This window comes from Taurulus bubalis (assembly GCF_910589615.1).
Source record: "Taurulus bubalis genome assembly, chromosome: 9".
Classification (NCBI taxonomy): domain Eukaryota; kingdom Metazoa; phylum Chordata; class Actinopteri; order Perciformes; family Cottidae; genus Taurulus; species Taurulus bubalis.
In genome coordinates, this window is record NC_136597.1 from 17,058,994 (window position 1) to 17,082,671 (window position 23,678).

Genomic DNA, 23,678 nt, shown 5'->3' on the forward strand with positions numbered 1-23,678 from the left:
TGGATTTTTTAAATATTTACAGACACCGACTAGGTTGTCACTCCACGCCTTTCAGCTCTAACAGTATACAAGAAACGTCTGGCAGTTAGTTTACATTAAGTGTCATGTTCCCATTGTGCTTAAGAGCTCTGTGCTCCAGTCAGGTGAGCTGGTCCTGAGTTTGACGAGCAGTCCAAAAAAAACAACAAAAAAACAGCAGCAGTGACCATAGTTAAAAAAACATAATGTGACAGAAGAAGAGAAGTACTTTACAGACTTGGCTCCACAAAAGTCCTTCTGCACTCCATGACCCCTGCTCCGGGGGGGCGGTCACAGTTGTGTGTTAGCTTAACCTGGCTGGGGGTGAGGCGATCATATGCCAACTTGTACTCCCGGTCAAAAGCATCTGTGAAGAGGGATGAAATGAAAGTGTTATTGAAATGCATTTAATGCATTAGCCTGGGGAAACATGTAGTATTCAACAAAGCAAGGTCAATGCTAAGGTGCTGACGTTATTAGCATGTATAATGTTTACCATGTTAACCATCTTATTTTAACCAGATTAAGCACTAAACACAAACACAAAGTAAGCCTGAGGATCTGTTTTGCAGGTATTTGGTCTAAAAAGCAAGTACTAAAAAATAGTAGTAAGTCAGTAGGATTGATCCTCTGTACAGTGGGTTGCTGTACCAAATGTCATGGCAATGCATATCACAGAGTTGTTGAGATATTTCAGTCAGGACCAAAGTGGGGGACTGAGCAACAGACAACTGCTAACTAGCTAGCATGGCTAAAAACAAGATATTGTGTTTTTGGACTTACTGATATTAATGTTGTTCTTTCCCAAAGCAACCAGAGCGAGGAACAATAAGTCTCTGTAGAGGCTCCTTTCGAGAGAGAGAGAGAGAGTAGAAAAAAGAAGAAGAAAACAATTAGACTTTCCAGTCATATGATATTTCACAAATGGCTGAAAACTAAACTCTTTATCCCGCCCACCTCTGTCTTTTAAAACCCAGCTCTGGCCCCAGCAGCTGGATGATCTGGCTCATGGGCTGATAGACATCACTCTTCTTAATGCTCCTCACAAAACCCTGCAGTAGCTCCACAGTGAAGAGCTGGCCTTCTTCACACAGCCCAGAGCGCACCAGGGAGTTTGCACCTGCAAAGAACAAGAGACAAAAGTCACCCTGATCAAAAGCTCATACATCTCCCATCAGTCAAAATCATCTCTGAAAGTAAAGCACAGATAAGGGCTGCATGACAAATAAGAGTCCTTAACTGAATTATGCATGATTTTCTAGTTACTTCATATGCATCATTTAATTTACATGTAAATTATGTCTGACCTTGATCAAACTTGCCAGCCGAATCATTTTCTAAAAATAAATTCACCGTTGCAATATATTATACCTCAGCCTGTTAAATGAAACACTTCAGTGACTTACAATGTGTGTTCCACAAGACATAGCAGGGTTGGACTTTGTCTTTGTGCAACTTCAGATTGTCCCACATAATTCTCACAAGCACCTGCTTACTGTCCTCGGAAGAAACGCTCTGAGGAGTCTGCAAAAGGGAAAACTTGTTACTCTGTATGTTACAGCTCTTCAGTTTAACAATACATGGTGTAGTGTTTAAATAGACATTTAGTTTTCATTAGTTAAAAAAGTCACAGTGAAAATTAATATTGTCTATGAGCTATTTTTAAGCATGGCTCTGTTTTGTCTTTTGTGAAACTACCACTAGGAGACACCAAAGTTAAAAACTGTTCAACTACACACATAAGATGCTTGAAAGAGTTTGACATTTTGGGAAAATACGCTCAATTGCTTTCTTGCCTAGAATTAGAAGAGAAGATCAATGCCAATCTTGGCCCGGCTTCAAACGGATGTGAGAGTGGAATCAATATTCACATCTAACTCGTGGCAACAAGGTGAAACAGTGTTATTCCTAAATGTAAAATGATTCCTTCACAACAAGAGTTGATAAAATGATGACTTCATGGTCAACGGGTCATTTTACACACAACTATAAAATGAGCTTGACAGAGAGCTGCATGCGTACCTGGTCTCCTTGGCTGCAGTGCTGAGAGGCCAGAATAAGAGCCGGCAGGTTACTCGGCAGCTCCAGCCTTCTAAAGTACCACACGAGGTTCCAGAAGACGATGGGATGTTGGTCGACAACAGTGGGGGAAGAAATGGCCTCGTCGCCCTCATTTACCAGCAGGCTTTCCAGCTCCTTCCACAGAACCAGGGGGCTCAAGTAGGGCACCGTCACCTGAGTCGGCCCAGCACTCCCGCTGCTCTCCTCCTTCTCCGGGGGAGCAGCGGGCGACTGAGCTTTACAGTTTGCCGCAGACATTTTGGCCTCGGGATTGAGAGATGCTGATGTGATCTCCTCTGTAACAGGATTACTTTCCTTAGAAGGCCTGAGGGGAGACACAGAGTGGATTTGTTTAAGGAGGTCACAGGAATAAAATATTTTGTGTGTGTGTGTGTGTGTGTGTGTGTGTGTGTGTGTGTGTGTGTGTGTGTGTGTGCATGTGTGTCAGTGCTTTTGGAAAAAGTGCCGAACAGCTAGCCACCAGAAAATTAGACAATGAGGTCTAATGTCTTTGATCTCTTGTGCTAGATTATCAGCGTGAATTATGCGTTGTGCACTTAATGTGAATAAATACTGGGGTCATGCTGATCTGCATAAAGGGAGCATTTACCTGCTCTGTGGTCTCAGGTCTTTGATTTCTACACTGAGGAAAGGCAGGAAGGCTGTGCCGCAAAAGGGACAAGAGCTGTTGAGATTGGAGTCGTTTGCTGTCCAGCCAGCCATGATCTCCTCGTCATACACCAGACAGTCACACGTCTTACAAAGTGAGGAGCTGGACATCAGCACCTACAACAAAAAGCAGCAGACATGGTGTAACACTCGATCATGATAGTTTGAATCAGTCTACAGAGGATCGACTGATAAGGAATGTTCATAAGAGAGTAACTTACCTCTATGGTGTAGTTGGGAGTGGGTTGGAAGCGGCTGGTGTCGGGGGAAGAATCTGGAGTGCGAGGCGTTTTAGAAGGAAGTGCCAAACCACCTGGGTACGAAAGAAAAATTATACAATTAGACACACAAAACAAAGCCAAGATTTAAACAACAATCAAAGCTCTACAAATCTGGATTAAATACAGCACAAGTGGAAAAATGAAATGAGGCAGCGGCCCATCCTTCAAAGTGTACAGTCAGTGGACTTTTTGTTGTTGTTGTTGTGGAGGTTTAGCAAATCTGTGTTTCACACTGGTGTGTCTAGGAGCGTGCATGCACATGTGCACATTCATGTGTTTATGTGTAGCATAGGGCCTTTGGCTGGGTGCAGAGCAGCCTACACAGTGAATCCACCCTCGCGCCTGCTGGCCTAGTTTCGCACAGAACACCCGACGCTCTCCATTACTGAGTCGTACTCTTACTCTAAATTTAGATCGTCAAGAAGTGTTTTTTACTCGGAACAAATACAGCGTTGCAGTTAAAACAGCAATTTAACGAGCATGGCTGTAAGCCTCGACTTTTTCACATCTGAGACGCTTTCATAAAAGCTGCTAACTGCTGTGGATTGTTTTGTTCTTCTATAACACATATTTCAAGATTCCGTATATTAAACATAAAACCAAAACCAGAAACATTTGTTATGTAGTCTTAAAGGAGGTGCAACAAACCAGAGAAGGAGTTGTGTCTGAACACTCTGTTGGGGTTGCTGGGGCTGCCCAGGTTGATATGACCCGCAACCGGGCTCCTCCTGAGTCGGGATATACTGCCGTGCTGGGGAGAGGTAAAGCCATCTGGGTCTAGACAGGAGTCATTATCAGGCAGGGAGGAGCAGTCTGCCTCTCCTGAGGTTAGTGAGGATACACTAATCCGGTCACAGTTTGTCTCCTGCAGGAGAGAAAGGGAACAATCATTGTGGAGGTAGTTTTATAAGCAGTTATATTGGGGAAATCAGTAAAGGGAAGTGCTGCACTACCGACCTGTGTTAATGAAGTCTGGGAGGACAGACGAGAGTAGAAGCGACTAGCCTTCTCAGCCACGCCCTTCCCTGCTGATAAGAAGCTGCTCTTAAAGATGTCCAGAGATGGGGTGAACAGTGAATCCATGGAGAACGATGAGGATGATGGAGTAGGTGAGGAGGGAGACACCAAAGAGGAAGGCCTCTCCCTCTCTTTGGAACAGACACCCAAAGGAAGAGACGGTGACGGCCTCAGCCTGGATTTCACTGGCAGCGGGAGGTGTGCGTTGGAGAGGAGCAGAGTGGAGGGTCGTGGGGAGGTGTGAGGAGACGAGGCAGATGTAAATAAAGGGCTTGAGGGGTTCTGCAGGTTCATACTGGATGTGCGGCTGCTCAGAGGGCTGTTGCCATTATGCATGTACATCTCAATTTCTTCAGCAAGGTTGCGGCGGGCTGTGGGTGTGCCACTGCTCTCCTCATCACGCTCTTGTACTGCATCTGTTGCCATCAATGATAGGGGATCAAAACCCCTCTCAATACCTGTTCTCCTCACAGTCCCAGCACTGCAGCTGAAACTCCTCACGATGGACCCAACTGGCCTCTCAACTGTACCGCTGCAGCTGACACTTCTCTCCACCAGAGGTTTCTGTTTACCGGTCTCTGTCTCCTCTTCTTCTACCCCGTGCAGTCTGTCGGCAGCGAGGTGATGCTGCTTTGTTGAGCAAAGGTGAGGGACGGTGAGCCGAAGACTTTCTTGTCCCCCAGACAAGTCCAGAGATTTGGGCCTCTCTTTCTTTGGCAGAGGTCCACACAGAACTATGTCACTTGATGGATTGGAAACCATCCTGTTACCATTGTCTGTGATAAAAACACATGTGGCAAGACTGAGATCTGTGGCTTATAGACACAATCATAACGGTTTATTGATATTCTTCTTTATAAATTAAACTCACCAGCACTGACATCTGTTGATTTGCTGTTTCTTGTAGAAGGAGAGGTGCTGCTGATTGGAACCTCGACCTGAAGTGCTGGAGATTTAAATTATACCAAATTATTTTCGTGCATTCGGCAAGCCCATCAAAAATAATAAACACCACCATTTGCATTCATGCAAAATCTATATAACATAGAAAATAATCAGTTGCTGCAGTGCTGGCAATTATGCAAGCGTAAAGCTATTATAGTGGTCTGAAGAAGGGTAAAACTGGCTGCTACATGGTTCCTTAAGGGACAGCTGTTAATCCTAAAAGTGCCTGTCTTGTATTCTATCCCAAAATATTAAGTCAATCATTAAGCCACTGATGAAACGCCCACAATAATTAGTGAGGACTATTGATCAGGAAAGCTGGAACAGAGATTACATCAGACACGGCATGTTGGTATTAGCAACAGCATTCAAGATAAAAATCTGTCATGCAAACACCTTACGTAAACGTTCATCCATCAACACAGTCTGTTTCTCAAAACCATTTAAATATATCAGAAAATGGACGTGTGGAGAACTCAGTACACCCACACTGCCATATGATACCTACGCTTTTAAAGAGAAAGTGCTCATTTGGCTGTCGGTAAGCGATGATTCACTCCTACCGAAATTGTAGCTAAGTGTCAAAGATTGGAGATAGAAGCTCATCCATAACTCACTGGACTGCCGAGGTCCTTTGTCTTCCACCGCCGGGGAGCTGTTGCTCTCTCTGCTGCACATCCTCTCCTCCTCTTTGGATAGTGAATCGTAGCCTTGGTCTGACTGTCCACCTGGAAAAGATAAAAGGCTTTACTCTCTTGTTTAATTTTTTCCCCTTGCTTAGTTTCCTCTTTCAGAAAGAGTGAATCAAAACATTTATATTTTGTCTCTGTGGATTGCTTCACAAGTGACAACTAATTTGAGTTTTTCATCAACAGAGCGCGGTGACATTCCCTTCAGCATAGAGCACACAGCTCTCCCAGAATAGAAAAGCAGAAACAGTAGGAGAGGAACAGAGTCTTTGAAAACTTGCATCATATTCAGAAGGTCAAATTGCAGGAAAAAGCTCAAATCTTTACTCTAGTTTATTTTACTCTGATATAATTTCTGCTGAGGGATAAGAAACATGAGACAAGTTGTGAGCAAGATGCAAGTCCATAATATTGTTAGAGTGTAAGAGCTTTATCCTGATGATAGACTACTATAAGCCCTCTTGTCTCTACTGCCATGTATCGACAGTACATTAGTCATAATATGATACAGAAAAGAAACCGACAGTGTTGCCAAGGCAACTAATCCATTTGTTGTCTAAATCTAATCTACATTTTTTTTCTCGCAAAAAGACAAAATAATGCATTGAATGTCATTGAAATGTAATTAGCAATTTTTGCTATAATATATCTCTATATATATATATATATATATATATATATATATATATATATATATATATATATATATATATATATATATAATTTATAATAAAAAGAACATTTGACTGTTCAGATAAGATCTTGTTACATTTGGACTTGGTAAAATTGGGATGGCTTTGAAGCATATCTTGGTAGTCAAGACTGTTTTTTCTTTCTGTGGGTGTCAGGTGGTGGACAGAAAGCAGAATGTTCAATGACATCAAAAGAATATTTGAGTACAGTGACATTTAAGTAGAGAAATGCAAAATGAAGGTTTATGAATCATGAGGTTTGACTACTTTTACGGTGGGGAATTAAATCAAATCAACAAGGAGCAGTAGTGACACAATTAAACAATGAGAAATAAATAGTTGGAAGAAAAGAGAACCACACGCGTGTTTTCCTACCTGTACTAAATCCATCATCACTGGAATCCATTTTAGTGAAGTCGGTGTCGATATAAGTACGCTCAGCAGAATCATTAGCACTGTCCAAACTGCCATGACTGACTGTGTCAAGATCACTGCCGTCTGAAGGGAGATACCAGAAAAGGGAGATGGTGATTAAAACAAATGACCAACCGAGTTGAAAATCCAGAGCCCAGCTGGTATCAGAGCTCCAGATGAACAATCACTGAAAAGTGCTGTAATCGTTATCATCCACTGCAAAGATGCAGCAATGCTTTGAATGCCACATAGCTGTCATCTGTCCCAAAAGAGAATTAAGGCTTCACTTTTCTGTCATGTTTTCAACTTAAAAGAGAGCTGAACAAATCCCATTAAATTTAAAAAGTATTCACTGAAATAACTAAAGATTCAGGCTACTGAACGTGAACACATTACCATTTTGGGAATATGATCACTCGTTGTGAGGTGAATGAAATCAAAACAAATATAGTAAATGTAAAGCATGATGTTTTCATTAGAGCTCCTAACATGCCATTATGGTAATAAGAGTCTCACTGGGCCGTTGTGGAAGTTAGGGATTGCAATCAAGAGCAACCTGTGTGCTTTGACTGCTGTGGAGGAAAACCTCTTTACTGTTTAATTAGTGTCATTAAAGACTTGCGGGTTGGGAACGATATGTGCTGGAGGAGGCTGGAGTTGTGATAAACCTTCTTATGAGACCAGGAAAGAGGCCTTCAAGAAGCAATAGCTCACTTAGGATCATACTAATTTACATGTATGTTCATTAAGAACTACAGGAAGTAAGACAAATCATATATTTTCAGTCTTTACTGAGTTTGAAAAGTAATTACAACTGAATTTAATGCAATCTCAAACAAAACAACTAAAGAACTGATTAGTTGGGTATAAAACTGGTGGGTCAGTGTGGGTGCATTCAACATTTTGCATGCACCCAACACTGGGCAATAAGATAAAAAAATATGTTATAGCTGATAAATTGCAGTGATTTGATATGTGGATGATTCAATAGTGTATAAGAGTGTGTTTTCATTTCTGCTGTTATCTTTGTGATAATTAATCAATTTTAAATGAATAAATCTAAGTTCACATATTGTGTATTTCTGAAAACTCAAGGGATGACTGTGGGGAGCATATTTCACCAGATGTTTGTGGAAGTATTGCTTATAAAAATATCAGTGATTATCAACGGAATTCAACATGAAAATTAGGGTCACCCTTTATCAATGAAAAGGTGATATAATAGACTCTATGTTGCCAGGACATTAGTATTCTTACCTGAAAGCTGAGGATCTCTGTGTGGCGTCTGTTGTTTTCTCGCTGCTTGCTTGAACTGGAGCACACCTAAAATCACATTCCTCAGCTTTCCCCATAAAAAGTAGCCTCCTCTGGTTGTCGAGGGCCAGGTGCTCTCCAACACCGCCTGAAGCAATGAACATGTACATTACCATTTTAAAATTGGAAGTGTTACATTTAGAGTCAGATTAGCTTGTTTATTGCTTCCTTGTATGTTTGTATGTACAGTGCATTGAAAGAGCAGGCACCTTGTTGTAGTACCCATAGGTGATGGCGTTGGGTTGAACTCCAGCTTTCTTCATCTCAAACAACACCCTGACGGCAAGGACTGGCTGGCTATACTGCCCACACAGCTGCAGCAACACTCGGTAGCAAACCTTGGACAGATAACACCAGGTTTAAAAAAATGTATCGACAATAGTAATGTATTTGGTAGTCTAATATGGTACATGGTTATCTTATACTCAGCAGTTTCCCACCTCATCTGGAGCCTGCAACTTATTGTCCTGCATCTTTCTCAGCACATCGTAAGCTGTGCGCAGAGCCCGCACCTTTGAGTGGCAGGTGCCAACAAACCCTGGGAGGCAGATGAACCAAAGACCATAGCAGTGGCGCAGCAGACACTTGGACCACATCTGAGGCACAGATGAATAGGTTTTGGCCATCCTTTGAGCTGATTTGATCTCCTGAGATAAAACAAGATCACATGTAGATTTCATTTATCATCCTCTAGCAACCAAATTTGCATAATTATACTAGTGTCCATCATTATACAGAATGAAAAGAGAATTAAAATGAGTTTAACTTAAATTTCAAACATAAAAATAAACAAATACGATTAGGGCTGACAATGAATGTGTATCTATAATTATATGGTTTCACAATAGAAAAAGCTAGTAAAGGTATATATAAAAAAATAAAAAACAGCAGCAGCAGAAAAAGAAGGGTTTGCATATGGTATTTCTATAACAAAAAGTGAATATTCACTTCTCGAGTCTATTTTAAAGAAAATCTCACTCCTCATATGGCTGACCTGTTTCGAGCGCCTAAAGATGGCCGTAGGGCTGGCTGGGCTGCTGTGGCGTGAAGCCATGCCGGCTGAGGGTGGATTTGGTCCCTCCAGCGGCTCCAGGAGCTCAGCATTCAGCACAGGGAACCCAGAGTAGCTGCAGAAAGACATATATTCACTCACATACAGACAAACTGAAATAGACATCAATCCCAAACTGGCTAGCCAAGTGATATGCACAACAGTTTGTCTCTTACACCTTGAAAGCTTGAGCACTGACATAAGGATCCAAAAGCGATGTGTTGCGGCTCAAAATAATCACAAATTCTTCAACAACAAGAGGCAATTTTACGCTATGTCTCTTTTCCAGAAGCTGCACTGTGTACACCTAGTGTCGTTGAGAAATGCTCTTGAAGTGTGTTTCAAGACAGAATAGAAAGAAAATGTCTGTCTTGTATCTGCTGTTGAGAGATTGATCAGCAGTGTGGTACCTATAGCACAGAGGATGCTCTTCTCCCTGGGGCAGAGGAGGCAGCTCTGGAGGGTTGATGTAGACCGTGTGTTCACTGCGGTAGGATTCATCCAGTTCAATCAGTCTGGTTTCCTCTGGCCGCTCACTGTCCATCTAGTGAGAAAAACACATTTGTCATTATTCGTCCCTCTGTTCTTCCCTCTCATTTCTGCTATTAACACACATATATCTAGATACTAATGCTGCCTGTGGGCATATGACACTGTATGAGCCCTCAGGTCAGATTTGAGAGTCAGTAAGGACAAACAGATGTTAGTAATGAGACCATCTACATCAGAAATTTGGCCCACGTTCCCAATCCATTTATCTAAAGGGCACTGCCATGGCAGAGGCTTGATCCTATGACTCCCCCAAGACTAAATGAATCCAGGCTGCAGTGACCTGGACAAAATGGATGCCATGTTGCTCCAGGGACATGGAACAATTAAACTGTACTGCTTTGGCAGCAGTGCTTGATTCTAAACTGCTGCCTTTCCTTCAACTCAGAACTGACTGACTGATCTGATGTATGGAGAAACATGAGCAAAGCTCCAGTGCCTTCCTGTCATGTCTGAGAACAACAGCAGTAGCACTCCTTTGTGTTGCATGACAAAGTAAAGCCATGTTCTCTTTTAGCAGAAAATCCCTCCTGAATAGCTGTCTGGGAGATCATAAAAAAGCCTGCTTTGCCGATACACATTCACTTGGCTTATCAAAATCGATTACCAGCTTATCTTAGACATGAGCTTCACAATAAACATTAATATAATGGCAGCGGCTAAATAGCTCCCTGGTGCCACCGTGGTACGGAGTTTGTTCCACTCAGTCGAGTGGATGATTCAGTCAACTAAATCTCACTGACCTATTTGCCCTCGCTTCGATTCCGCTCAGTGTTTCTCCATTTGTTGCCCTTCCTCTTACACCCAGGGTCTTTCTCAATCACACATTCTTTGTCAACCTCAGCAGCGTTGACGCTGAATGAATCAATGCTTCCACTTCTCAATAATAACCGCAATGACCGCTCGTACAGGAGCTCCCACTGTTTATGCAGGATGTAAATGTGACATCCGGATTGCACAAGTTTGCAAGCACTGCGTGTTTTTTGGAGAGTGGGATGTTTTGTCTTTTTTGGCGTGTTACAAAAAACATGTGTAGGCAGGCAGCTTGTGTTAATGAAAGCTGTCTAACACTCTCACTGACAATGAACAGGACTAGTCCATGTCCCCTGGGATTTCAACAACAAAACTCATAACATTTCAACAAATAAGGATTATAGCCTCCATCTTTGTTTTCCTCATTCTTTGATATTATATTTCAGAGAAACTTTTAGTCACGATAGTGCACAGTCATCTCAGTGAAAAGCAAGCACACATTTCACTGTCTCAGCGTCAGTCTCTAAAAATTCTGCATAACTTCTTTGTGTGGTTTATTCTAATGGCACCTGGTTCAATAATGCAGATTGCTGACACACTTTGACAGCTAATGCACATCCTCACAATTTAGACTTCTCCTGCACTTTCAGCTCCACTCTCGTCTTTCCCTCACAGACTCACAAAACACTGAAAACAGTGTTTATGCTCTGGTTGCTTACCTTGCCTCCAGTGGTGAAGAGCTACCAGGTAGAGAGCATGATGACAAACAGAGCAGCAGAGACAGCAAAAGACAGAAAATTAGTGAGGAAGACAGCAAGAGAAGACTGAAAAGCACTCTTAATAGAACGCATTATAGATGAGAAAAGTGCAGCACTGATGTTAATAAGTGGCTCAAGTGAGACTGAGATAAGTGTTAATTAGGTCTTTTGTTTATTTCCAACCAAACCAAGACCTTAATGAGACAGTTTAATTGAAAGAACAGTATGTTATTCATCTTTCCTAAAACCTCAGCTTTGTTTCTTCTCCAAGCAGGTGGAGGCCAAACTAAATGTTGTCATTGGAGCACTTGTTTTCTACACAGCAAAATGATGCAGCACTTCTGAAGAATCCATTGTAAATATAATCTGAAAAGCTCACCTTATCAACACACTCATCAAAGAAAGCCAGGCTGGTGTCTTTATCACTGACGAAGGAGCACTCCTCGATGAAACGGCTGAACATTTGAGTCTTGGTCATTAGGGAGTAAAACCTCTGGTGGGAGCGGTCCCTGCTCTTTACAAAGCCTATGAAACAAAATACATTATGTAATAACAAACATGAAAAGTGTACATTAATATCGAATTATAAAACTGGACTTCCCTAAACAAGCTGTTTCAGAACGTTTGCGGGGTCAAAATGCAGTCCAACATTTACAGGAAATAAATAATGTTGAACGAAACAATTTGTTCTCTGCTGCTCCGCTTGCATAATAGCACACAGATGCGCGAGGACATTTGGCCGTAAATCATGACAGTTTGTCTGATTTGTCGACCAAACCTAATTTCCACTGACGCTTAAGCTAAATCACCAGTCATCACATCAGTGTTTGAGGCCTAGCATTTATTGCAGCAGCACTCACACCATAACCCCCGACCCACTACAGCACTGAATCATATCTTGGCACGGCTACAATAGCCTCTCAGCATCTTTTTGTGATTGCATACAATACAACAGTGAAGATCCAGTACCTTGGATGTCAAAGAGGGAGCTGGCATCGGTGGTCTTCTCAGAGGGGGCTTGGGTGATGGGCAGCAGGTAGGAACGGTAGCCTCGTAGGATGGCTGCCATGAAGCTCAGGAAAGCCTCCTGGATCTCCAGCTCCAGAGTGTGGAGGCTTTTCCCACCGTTGAGCTCAAGGTCAGTTACTATGTGCTCCATCTGCACATCTTCACGGTTCAGCTGACCACCTGAAAGCCCACAACAGTACATTATGTGGAACAAATACCACAAAACACATGAACAAATTAGCAATAAATAATTGCTTATTAAAAACCAAACAACTGCAGCACATATGTAGTTTGTCCCACAATATTCAGTGGAGGACAAGAAGAGAAATATTTAGTTTGACCAGCACACAGCTCTGACTATACAGTACATAAGCTAACCAAATAGCATTTATCTATTGCTAAAATACATACAGCACAATGAATGTGACACTGAGGACCAGCAGAATAAACTAAGCCAAACTCTTTCTGTTAAAACTAAAAGAGATCACATCCAGGATAGAGGTGCAGTGAGGCTGTGGGCACTGTGGTGCTTTGAATTAAATGCCAGCATGCTGACATGCTCAAAAGGACAATGCTAATGTGCTGGCTACTTACCATGATCAGCGTCTAGTTTAGCGTGTTAGCATGCTAACATTTGGAAATTAGCAATAAACACAAAGTACGGCTGAGGCTAAATGAAGGACCGACCAACACTGTCACCGAGCCACGGGCTAGCTAGCGTGACTAAAAATTAAACCCTCAACCACAGTTATAAACAACTATTAGCATGCAATAATGGAGTGAAAGCAGAAAACAGACACATGTAAATGTGTTGCAATCAAAGAGCTCCTTTGTAGACTGGGATTCATGAGAATCTCGTTAATGACTAATCTAAGTAGATGGAGCAGGTTGAGCAGGAGAGAATAAAGACTAATTTACACTTCATATCCCCTGGGATACACTTAACATTGCTGGTTTCATATAACAGTGTACGCATCCAATGATGTTTTCCTGTAAAATTGACAGTACAGGCTGACTCAACAGACTCAAGTAGCCAACATAAATTATTCATGAAACCACAAACTATATAAAATGACACAGCCTCAGACTGGACTCACCCTCAGTGAGCTGCTGATAGAGTTTATTCAGAGTACTCAGAAGATGTTTGCAGGCTCTCCTGGGCAAGATTTTCCACGTTAAAGCCTTCTTGTCATCCTTTCTGAAAGCACACCATATGGTTTACATTACACGGGAGGACAGTCAAGGAACATTGCAAAAAGACGTAAGGAGGGAGACAGATTCACTGACATCACCACTGACAATGTAATCTCTCTGTAAAATAGCTCTTGCATTGATGTGGGAGACCAACGCTTATGAAAATGTATACAGTTAGAACATTTCACATTCCAGCTCGTATCATTACACAAGAGTTGACAGATACCGATAACCTTGGGATGAACTTGTGAAAACCTAAACGTTGAGCAGATGATTTTTAAAGTTGAAAGTGGCCATCTATCACAGAGGTCACTTACTGGGAGATTGTGTTGGTGTCCAAGTCCACACAGCTGATGTCAGCCGGGGGAACATAAAGGTCAAAGTATCGGGAGTCCACACCCACGATGAAAGGGCATGGTGCACTGAGCACACCGGCCAGTGCCAGCGGGCATAGAGGAATGTATGGGCACGGCCAGTGGAAGGGGAAGATCATCTGAAAGGGAGGATCAATACAGTATGATCAATACATACACTGCAAGGACGATAGAAGAGGTTTATACATGGAGCTAATCAGACATATTTCTTATTTCTCTTTTGAGAACTTCATATGCAAATTTTTCAGATAATTTTTCAGAGGTAATTGTTGTTGAACATAATAACAGAGGGTCTTCTCTGGTGTGATTATGGGTCGCTCATTGACTCTGCAGCTCTGCCGCTTACATTATCCTCCATTGTAGCTATAAATCACATTAAAGACCACCCTCTTTCGTGGTATTGTCAGGAATAGTGAAAAGGAAAGAAAAAGAACAAAAGACTTACGGACACAAGGGCCTCTGTAACACTTGTGAGCACAGCTGGACGCAGGGAATGAACCAGGATCTTGTGCTCTGTGACAGCCAGCACCAGCAGAGTGGCTGCGTTCTTCGGGCCCAGATTCAGTAGTAATGTGCAGAGGCTTCCACCACTAGACACACAAATAAAAAAAATGGTCCCACATCAAGAATGAGGCAAATATAGTACGTCTTCATGTTATAATTTGACATTTTACTGATGTTTCTCTACCTGAGAGGCAGTGGAGACGACACAGGTTGGCTGAGTATCAGGCTGTCGTGTGGAGACAGCTGTGGAAGACGCACAGTAGTGTTAAAGCATTAGAGCATGAGTGGGTGGAGGATTTAACGTATGACTACAACATGTTTAAAGACATTCATGTCAAACCAAATGATTTTGAAGCTCACCTGCACTAGAATGCGTGGTCTCTGAGTGGAGGGGAACGGCACATTTTGCATGAAGTGAGAGATGTGCCTGTGAGTGAAAAAATAATTTAATATAGCAGTAAGGGCTAGACTAAGAATATACCTGAAACTTTTAACCTGATTGAGTGATAGACTTCAACAAAGAAAATGAGTCTGTAAAACACTACTAACTTTTCAATAGGCAGGGCATGTGGTCCAGAGATGGAGTATCGGTAGAGGAAAGTGAGAAAGCTCCTGAAGGACTGGAAGAAGGGCCAGTGGGAGAGTAGGCAGATGCTCTTGTTGCTGTAAACACTCCTGTTCCCGTCAGGTCCAAGATAAGCACTTGGTAGGCCGAGCTGTGAGCGCTGACGCTCAGACAGGTTCTCCTCTGAGTAAGGTTCATAAAACTGGATGGCAGCTCCGTAAACCTGCAAGCAAAATGATCACAGTGTAACGGCAAATAATATCCAATACATGCAAAAGTGCAGTCACAAAAAGACTTGTTAACACCTGGATGCAAACTTTACAAAGACACAAACAACAGTAGTCAGAGACTGTTGGAAAGAAGTTATTCAGGTAAGCTGTTGTGTCGACTCCACTAGAGAATTTTCATCTTAATAACACTCAGTGCTTTGAAGTTATGCCTCCCAAATACATAAACAAATCATTCCAGGCCTGAAGTATCAGGAGACTAGTCTGCAGAAGACTATAGGTTGCAGGGAAGAAAGAGTGAGCATTGAGGCATTCAGCATTTAAAACCTAAGCACCAGCCAAACTGGTGCATGAGCTATCCATTATTCAAAAGATGAGCTGCAAAAAAAATCTTTTATGCTGCATTGCTTCCAAAGACTTAAAGCCTTTTAGTATTCCAAACACAGCCTTTAGAACATTTTTGATTCCAATCAGAGTTTAGAAGTTGATTAAGATTGTCTGGTATTCTTAGAAAAACTCTGCCGTTCATCAACAAACTAATCCATACGGGATACTAATGGACAAAGAGAGAGACAGGGGGATAGGAAGACGGAGAGGCTGCCTGAAATAAAGCAATTAAGGGAGGACTTATGTATTTAAGGGTAGAAAACTAAGCCAACTTTGGGGGAACTGCTTAATTAATGATGATGATGATGTAATGAAATCAAACAGGACTCTGAAGGGAGTGATAGTTTCTTTGGCAAAATCTGTATGCATGTTTTGCAGGTTTGGGTCCAAAAAGATGACGTATCATAAAAATATATGAAAAAGAAACATAGTTATTGGTACTGCTAATGTAGAGAGGTGGCTTTACCTTCTCTCCAGAGGCACCCGTCAGTACAAATGTGGAAAAAACAGGCAGGGAGTGTTTGGTGTGTGCTGGCCAGCACTCGACCGTTGCCCCCATGGGCAGGCAGAACATAGGCACAGACTCAGGCAGGGGGAAGGACTCGTAGTCCTCTTCAGGGTACCTACACAGCAGACCTAGACACAACACAGTCAAACATAGTTGGTTTCATGTTCATTTACAGGCAGAGTACCTGAATACAACTGAATTCTTCAATCAGATTACTTCTGAATTAGATTTAACCCATAATACAAATTCTACATGCCACTTTACCTGCTTTGTATGCGATTGTGTTTGCTTTAGCCAGAGACTTCTTGTAACAAACGTAGACTGAGGATCCCCACTGAAGTATGAGAAAATACATCAAATCAAAACCTGCATTATGTGTGCAGGCACACTAGATATATGTGATCTCAGAGATCGTTCCCACCATGCTGCTGTTGAGGTTCTTGTCAACCTTGCAGAAGGTGTGAGGAGGCGTCTCCCCCTTGCCGGGGATGATGATGCAGACATCAGTGACGGCCAGTGAAGTGTGGGGCTGGTTCTTCGTTGCGCGGCGATAGGTGATGTAGATGCGTTGGGACGACGAGCTGCTGATGTTGGCAGGGCGACCTGAGGGTGTGGTCTGGACGAGGTGACATCCAGGTTTCAGTTTCTCTTTCCACTCATACAGAACCCTGAAATACAATGGATTGTTAGAATGACCTTTTTTATATGATCTTTTTCAAACAAGACTTTAAATAATATTACTGGAGCGCTTGGATAGTGTATTCATTGACGCAATAGAGGATGTGTTTAACAGCAGATTATAGTGACCCAAGATAAGTGATTAGTGGTGCTGGGTGAGTAATGGGTCAGTGACTGGGGATTACTGCTTACCCAAGATCTGTCAGTGGAGGCTTATCTCTGCCTCGCTTGAAGCACAGGAATATCTGCGGGCCCCTGAGGCTGGCTCCATTGAGCTCTGCAGAGAGGCCTGAGGGGGTGCTTTCAACACAGGTGAATCCTGGGGGTACCTCTTCACCCAGAGAGCGGATCACCACAGCTACGTCGGTGATGGGGGCATTTGGTTTCACAGACTTGGGGCCGGCCTCGTCAAAGTGAAGCTCCTCCTCCAGAGGTTTGGACACGTCGGTGAGACCGGCAACCACAAAGTAATCGGCTACACGAGGCCCTTTATCCTCCATCATTTCCCATTCCCACAGTGTGGGCTGAAATATATAGAAGGGGAGGAATTCCATTATGCACTTTAATCATATTGCCCGCTGTAGTTTTGTTTTAAATAATAGGCCTTTGCCATCAGGAAACGACCTGGCAGAGCAGAGTGGGCTGATTGTTGCATTAAACACACAAATAGAGATTTCATGCAGCATGTAAAATAGACATTAACTTCATTACAAATGCATACTATACTGAAGAAACAACATAATGTAACGAGAGCATCTGGGACCATTTAGCTTGCATTCCTGCCTGCAAAAACACCATATTTCAACAAGAAATATGGGAGGGCTTAAGACCAATGACCTTGCTATATGCCATGACCGATTATGTAAAATAAAACACATGCCTTTGTAGAAAAAAAAGAAAGAAACATGTGCAGAAAGGAAAAGTACCAGAACTTTTACAGAGCATTGGGAAATGAAGAGAAGGTGCACTGAATTGCAGCAAAAAGGCGTTTCTGAGCTCTTACTGAAGGAATATTCAGACAACATATATTCTGCATTAAACAATGTCATGGAAAAGAAAGGAACAGAGCGAGTGCCTGTGAGTCAGCTTGTTACAGCTTTATCACAAAGCACGGAGCCCTGGAAGCCCTCTCAGCACTGGGCTAGCTTATTGTGCTTCAGCTGAAGAGCCTGCTTTATCTCTCTGAGCAGTTCCTCCACACTCAGTAGCAAACTGATAACCAGCTGTATATGATTTTCCCCACTGGGATGTAATGGAGTTAGCATAGTTATTCCCTTCCTCTGCACTGGATGTGTCACTGCTAGGAACCATGGCACACAAGAGGCTGTGACTATCTCACCCTCTTAGTGCTTTGGCTTCCACTAGCTTTAAAGCTATGTGCCGTTTCCCATGTGGCCGAGTGATGTGACAGAAAGCTAAGCACTGCTTACAGGCTTAGGGCGTGAAACTCACCGCTAACATGAGAACATGGAAAATAGAAGATCATATTTGGTAGCAAGCACATTTCTGAGTCTAGCAGAAACCATAACAATTCAAAATTCTAATATATTTCATGATCAACAAGCCACTTTGCTATCAGTGGGAGTTGACTCATCATCACAAGATTGTTTATGGTCTTGCAGTGTTTTGGCCGACATGTGCTTCTAAGCGTTTTCCCTGATTAGCTGACGGCTGTTATGATGCAAGTTATTTGTGCTATGCAGTGTTGAGCCTTGAGGGTATACCCGATGACTCAGCATGCCAAACTAAAAGATTTCCAGCTTTTTCTGATGTCCTTCCACCAAAGCATTTTGACTGAGCAGAATAAAAGAAACAACTTTAAACTACCCACAATGACTTGTCAAGAATATAAAATATGACGGTATTTTCCTCATATTAGATAAAGTATATTTTAATCGAACTTTTCCGACTGCAGATAATGTCTGCAAATAAACCACGTCTCAGTGATTATGATAAAGAAAGAAAATCAAGATTTATTGTTATCTGTATTTAAATCCATTTCATTTCATTTTAGAAGTTAAAGCCCAACATGTTCTGTAACTTTAACTAGTGTGACACAACACTTATGCCAATCTGAAAATACCTGCTCTCAGTAGGTATCGTGTGAATGCTGCTGCTAAAAATACAACCGATGGCATGGCAGATGTGTCGTATAATACTTGGAAGCTTCAGGATTAAATATAGATATAATCTCCAGCTCCAACGAGGACTACATCCTCCACTGTATCTATTCCTCCCCCTCAGCAGGACACAGAGGCCTACAATGATATCTAAACCATAGCAACAACATTAAAACTGAACACTGAACTGAGAGACTGATCATTTCTCCCTGACTGTGTCATTATCACAGATGTATTCTGTTCAGAAATAAGTCTCTCAGACTAAAATATTTTAAAAGCAAACATTTACAGATATACCCTGAACATAAATACGCTGAACAATAGATTCGGTTTCATCTCTTTTTTTTCTCCATCATGTTATTGGCCTTTTTGTTGCATTGAACTGGAAGCTATTACACACTCATCTTCCCTCTCAGTGAATTAGCCTGTCCACATTTTGACCCTTTTTGCAATTTTTTGTGTGTTTTTACTTTGTTTTCCATTCGTTTCTAAGGTTGATAATGCTGTGTATGGCTACCAGAAATAGCCTTTTTGCTGTTATGTGTTGTGTACTTTGTTTTGTTGTTTGTACACAGTGACTTCCCTTTGACAGATCAGTTAATCAATCTAGAAATACCTCTAAAATCCTTTGAGACCTTTGACTTTATTCCTATCTCACTTATTGGAAGCACTTATATGTTTGCCCAAGACTGGAAGTGAGTCACTCTGACATCTCTTCATTCACCACAGTTTTCTTCATAAAAGCAGCACAAATAAGGACACAGCGGATTTCCTCCAACAAGTAAACTTCCCTATTCACATCCACTATTGTTTTTATGAGTCACCTCCAACTGTCAGCTTTGCAGAGATGGCGGATTGACAGAGATGTGTTTACCTCTCGGCCCATAATATTCCCAACATTTCAACTATGAAGCAGCCACAAACTTCCCACACTGTTCGAGAACATATAGTTTGTATTCTGTATCTGCTAGTCACTTCATTTAAAATAGTGCAATATGCCCTTTGTGGTTGCACCGTTGGTTACATGTAAATACTGTTCATCCCTTGAACTCCTTTTCCTTGTCGTTCAACCTGACCTATTGACATGTCCACACAGAGTATGTAAAGATGGAACTGACAAATGGTTTGTCAGGTAATATTTTTGACAAAAATACAAATAATGAAAGCATGTTATTTGTTTAGAGTTTTAACAGTGGCAAAAATATGTTCAAAAAGAATGAGATTAAATCCAAGATGGATGTTATAATTGGAGCATTTAAATTGTTTTTCTCCCAATATCATGCAAGGAACATTTATTAAACAGTCATGCATGATTTGGACATCGAACCATTAAAAATAATTAAACTGCATGTGATTTTGAGCTCAGAAATGAAGGCCTTTTGACTTTTGATTTGAGCCTCATAGTGTTGTTAATTGTGGCCCAAGAGACCGAGGCAGCGGCTGCTGGACGGTCAGTCTCTGGCTGTGCAGGATTAAAGGCTGTGTTAACAGGGGGAGGGCAGGGAGGATGGGGCAGTCTGATCGGTGGAGGGAACCACCACATTTCACTCAGCATCTGTTCCCTTTTAGCCATGAAGGCAACCCTCATCCTCAGAAGCCATTTGCATTCCTTATGTTTGACAGGGGGGGACCCCGGCTGCTTGATGAGGAAACCACACACGCCCAAGATAAATAGAGTAGAAAGATGAAGGAGAAAATAGTCTATGGTAGTGCTGGAAAATAAGAACCCTGCATGGTGAGCTTGCAACACTTGCATTGTGTGCAAAGCCGGCAGCATTTGTTCACTGCCCATAGCAACCACAATACTACAGAGGGGGTTTCTCAGATGCCCACATTACAAGAAGCCATCTTATGGAGCAAACACGTAATGCAATAAAATAAGCCTCCGTATGGCTTCTTTGTTTCCAATGGACATACTGTAAATATAGGGAATCACACACTGGCTGGGATGCTCACTATAAAGCATTGAATTATTCTTGCAATGCATATAGCTTGACAGCAATAATACAACACATTTACCTTGTCGGTCAATTGTCCGAAATCAACCATCCAACAACAAAATAATAAATCAAAGGATCTCGATTGTAACGCCAACAGACTTCATCACAAAATGCATCACGCAATGTTAAAAAATAAACATATAACGCACCTTAATTATAAAGACTGGGTGTGTGGGCGTCGTTTGTTTGTATTTTCAATAAAGAAGAATGTACTCACATCTCAATTGAAAGAGGATCTGTCGAAAATGAACCTACGTCGAAACAAAACCACGAATTCTGTTGATACGAAATAGTATTCCTCACTGTATGCTTCGGCGATTTTTAAAAATCTCTGACTTAATTTGTTATTATAGAAAAAAATTCACAGAGGAAAGGATGAATCCGAATAGCCCGTGTAGTCCTGAGCAGCGCTTTATCGAGACCTGCGCGGCCCACGTGACTGATTACTAACCTCGTGGACGTCACAGAAGACGCTCCTGGCAGCGGTGACAGAGGAGCAGCGTCTGCGCCTGTGAGGAAACGATGTTCTGCGTACAGGAGGAATAATGAAAACATATTTATAGAGCTTCATCATAGCCTGTTATTGACATGATTATGGTTACTACCATTATAATTATTAAGTGTCTCATGTGACATGAGATCCCCCAAATATGTTTGACCTGGCAAATACCATCTCAAAACAATATAAATACTTTATCACCTATGACAAAGGAAAACACATCAGATCCCCACACTTGAGAAGGTTATAACAGCACACGTTTTGATTTTCTACATATACATTACAAAAAGTTTATACAGTTATTAAAATAGTTGCAGATCAATTGTATTTTTATTGACAAATCAAATAAGCGTTTCAGCTCTATTGTACAGCCTTCTGCAAGGAATAAAGAACTCTGACTGCTTTTTGGTGGCCTAAAAGTAGTTGCATAGTCAAAATAATGCTAATGTCAGCCCATAAAAGTACAGAGAAGACAGGTTCATATAATAATAGTAATTATTATGATGATTATTATAGTAGTACATTGTTTATGATCAATTATTTAATAACATACATGCCACCTTTCATGCGTCTTGCAATATCCTTCTGCCAGAACAATATGTACACAGTTAACTGTAATTCCCTAATTTTATTTAAATTTGAGTCTGAGTGACACAGCAGTTACACTATTGTGTGATGTGTACCTGGTTGCAAACCAAATTCCCCATCAGAGACAATGAAGACATATGTATGATTGATATATACATCAATCATATGCATTGCATGCACAGTCTAGTTTGAAAAACCGAAATTTTAAATTACCCCAACAATAGTAAAAAAATAGACTAATAATTGTGCAGGGCTTTCACTTTAACATTAGAAGTTGCAGTCATTTCTTATATCTGTTTGTTGGACTGAATGTATGGTTGACACGATTGACTGACAACGTTGTTGAAGTGTTACATGGTCGTTTTGATTGTTGTTTTTGTTTTCTTATTTTTACTTAACTTGCTTAAACATTCTTTTGTATTTTTTGTATTTATGGCCCTTCTTGGCCAGATACATGGTTAATTTATTTTATTCTTTCTTACTTTTGAAGGATGTATTTCTTGTTTAACTGTAAAAAATACCTAAATAAAATATTAAGTATAAAGAGAGAAGTTGAGATCAACAGACAGTCAGCTGAATTGGTGCAGTGCCTGTAGCCAGAGAGAACATGGCCCATTGTCTTGCCCTCTACTGCCCTCATGTGGTGAGCATCGAGACATACAGTTCCGTTGAAATTTACAAATGACCATATTTGTATACCGGAAGATTGCAGATATGACTGTGTCTTCTTTGGTGTTGTAACAATATGTTATAACTATATGGTGTTGTAACTATATGTTTATAGTTACAACACCAAACTGGATAATGACATCCACATTGCAGGTTTGTGGTCAACACAGTCACTAAATAAAAATGTGTTTGACGTGTTATATACACTTTACAGAGAGTGAACTGTTGGAAAGTGAGAGATTACGTCAAAGTCAGTTTATATTGTCAATTTCTCGACATACCAAACATACAGCGGAGTTGAAAAAATAAATCTCTCCAGTCCAACATAGAAAGTGAATACAGATGATAAAGTGCAAATAGATTTTTTTTTAATCATTTAGAGAACATATATATTAAGAAAAAACAATATTCTGTATTTAGCAGCAGTCATAGAGTATTTGGATGAATGGATAAAATATAGAATATAAGAGGTGTAAAGTGGACTGAATATATGATAAATCACATTTGGTATACCTTTGTCCCATGTGAGTAGAGAAGCAATAGTTAAATATATATATTTCAAAAGAGAGTCTGAATGACAACTGGAATACTCAGCAGCAACAGAGAATGTCGAGAGGTTTTCAATTGTCCGCGTGAGATTGAATCATCATGCACAAACTGTAAGCCCCTGACTCCAGTCAAGGATATCTGAATCGAAAAAGATGAATCATCTGCTCTCCTTCAAAGCGTCCTCATCATGTTGTCTGGTATTTCAGATGTCAAGGTGTTCACAGGAAGTGAGATCAGGTGCTGAGCAAGTCTAATCTCTGAAGTCAAGATCATTCATTTGAGTTCAAACTATTGTCTAATTACCTGAAGTAGACCTTTATAAAATGCCTTCCTTATAGACTTTACAGAAATGACCCAACACCACCCTTTATCTGAAACACATGTACAGTTTCAACAGAGGCCTCCAGATCTACATGTTTACTGCTGCCTGAAAGATAAATAACCCAGCAAACAAACTGAAAAAAGGTTTAAGCCCAAAAAAATTCAAGTTTCCATATCACACATCACATTCTGTATTTTCTTGCCGCTGTGTATCATTTGTGATATTCCAAGATGACTTTCATGATTGCACCATTGCTTTATGTAAAACTCTTGGGT

General features: G+C 41.2%; 1 protein-coding gene across 1 annotated transcript; it reads right to left on the minus strand.

The window, feature by feature from the left end:
* Positions 1-248: 248 nt before the first annotated feature.
* On the minus strand, positions 249-17,159 carry dennd4a (DENN/MADD domain containing 4A; the record flags this gene model as incomplete). The annotated part of the gene is made up of 30 exons (XM_079223980.1): positions 249-385; positions 802-866; positions 976-1,138; positions 1,425-1,542; positions 2,041-2,404; positions 2,690-2,865; positions 2,970-3,061; positions 3,678-3,894; positions 3,987-4,822; positions 4,918-4,992; positions 5,609-5,719; positions 6,748-6,870; positions 8,044-8,188; positions 8,310-8,438; positions 8,541-8,747; positions 9,095-9,227; positions 9,562-9,695; positions 11,173-11,193; positions 11,591-11,736; positions 12,181-12,399; positions 13,317-13,417; positions 13,731-13,906; positions 14,233-14,377; positions 14,476-14,534; positions 14,652-14,718; positions 14,841-15,079; positions 15,937-16,106; positions 16,243-16,312; positions 16,400-16,646; positions 16,849-17,159. 30 exons carry the CDS (start codon positions 17,157-17,159, stop codon positions 249-251), a joined length of 5,196 nt encoding a protein of 1,731 aa, XP_079080106.1.
* Positions 17,160-23,678: the final 6,519 nt, after the last annotated feature.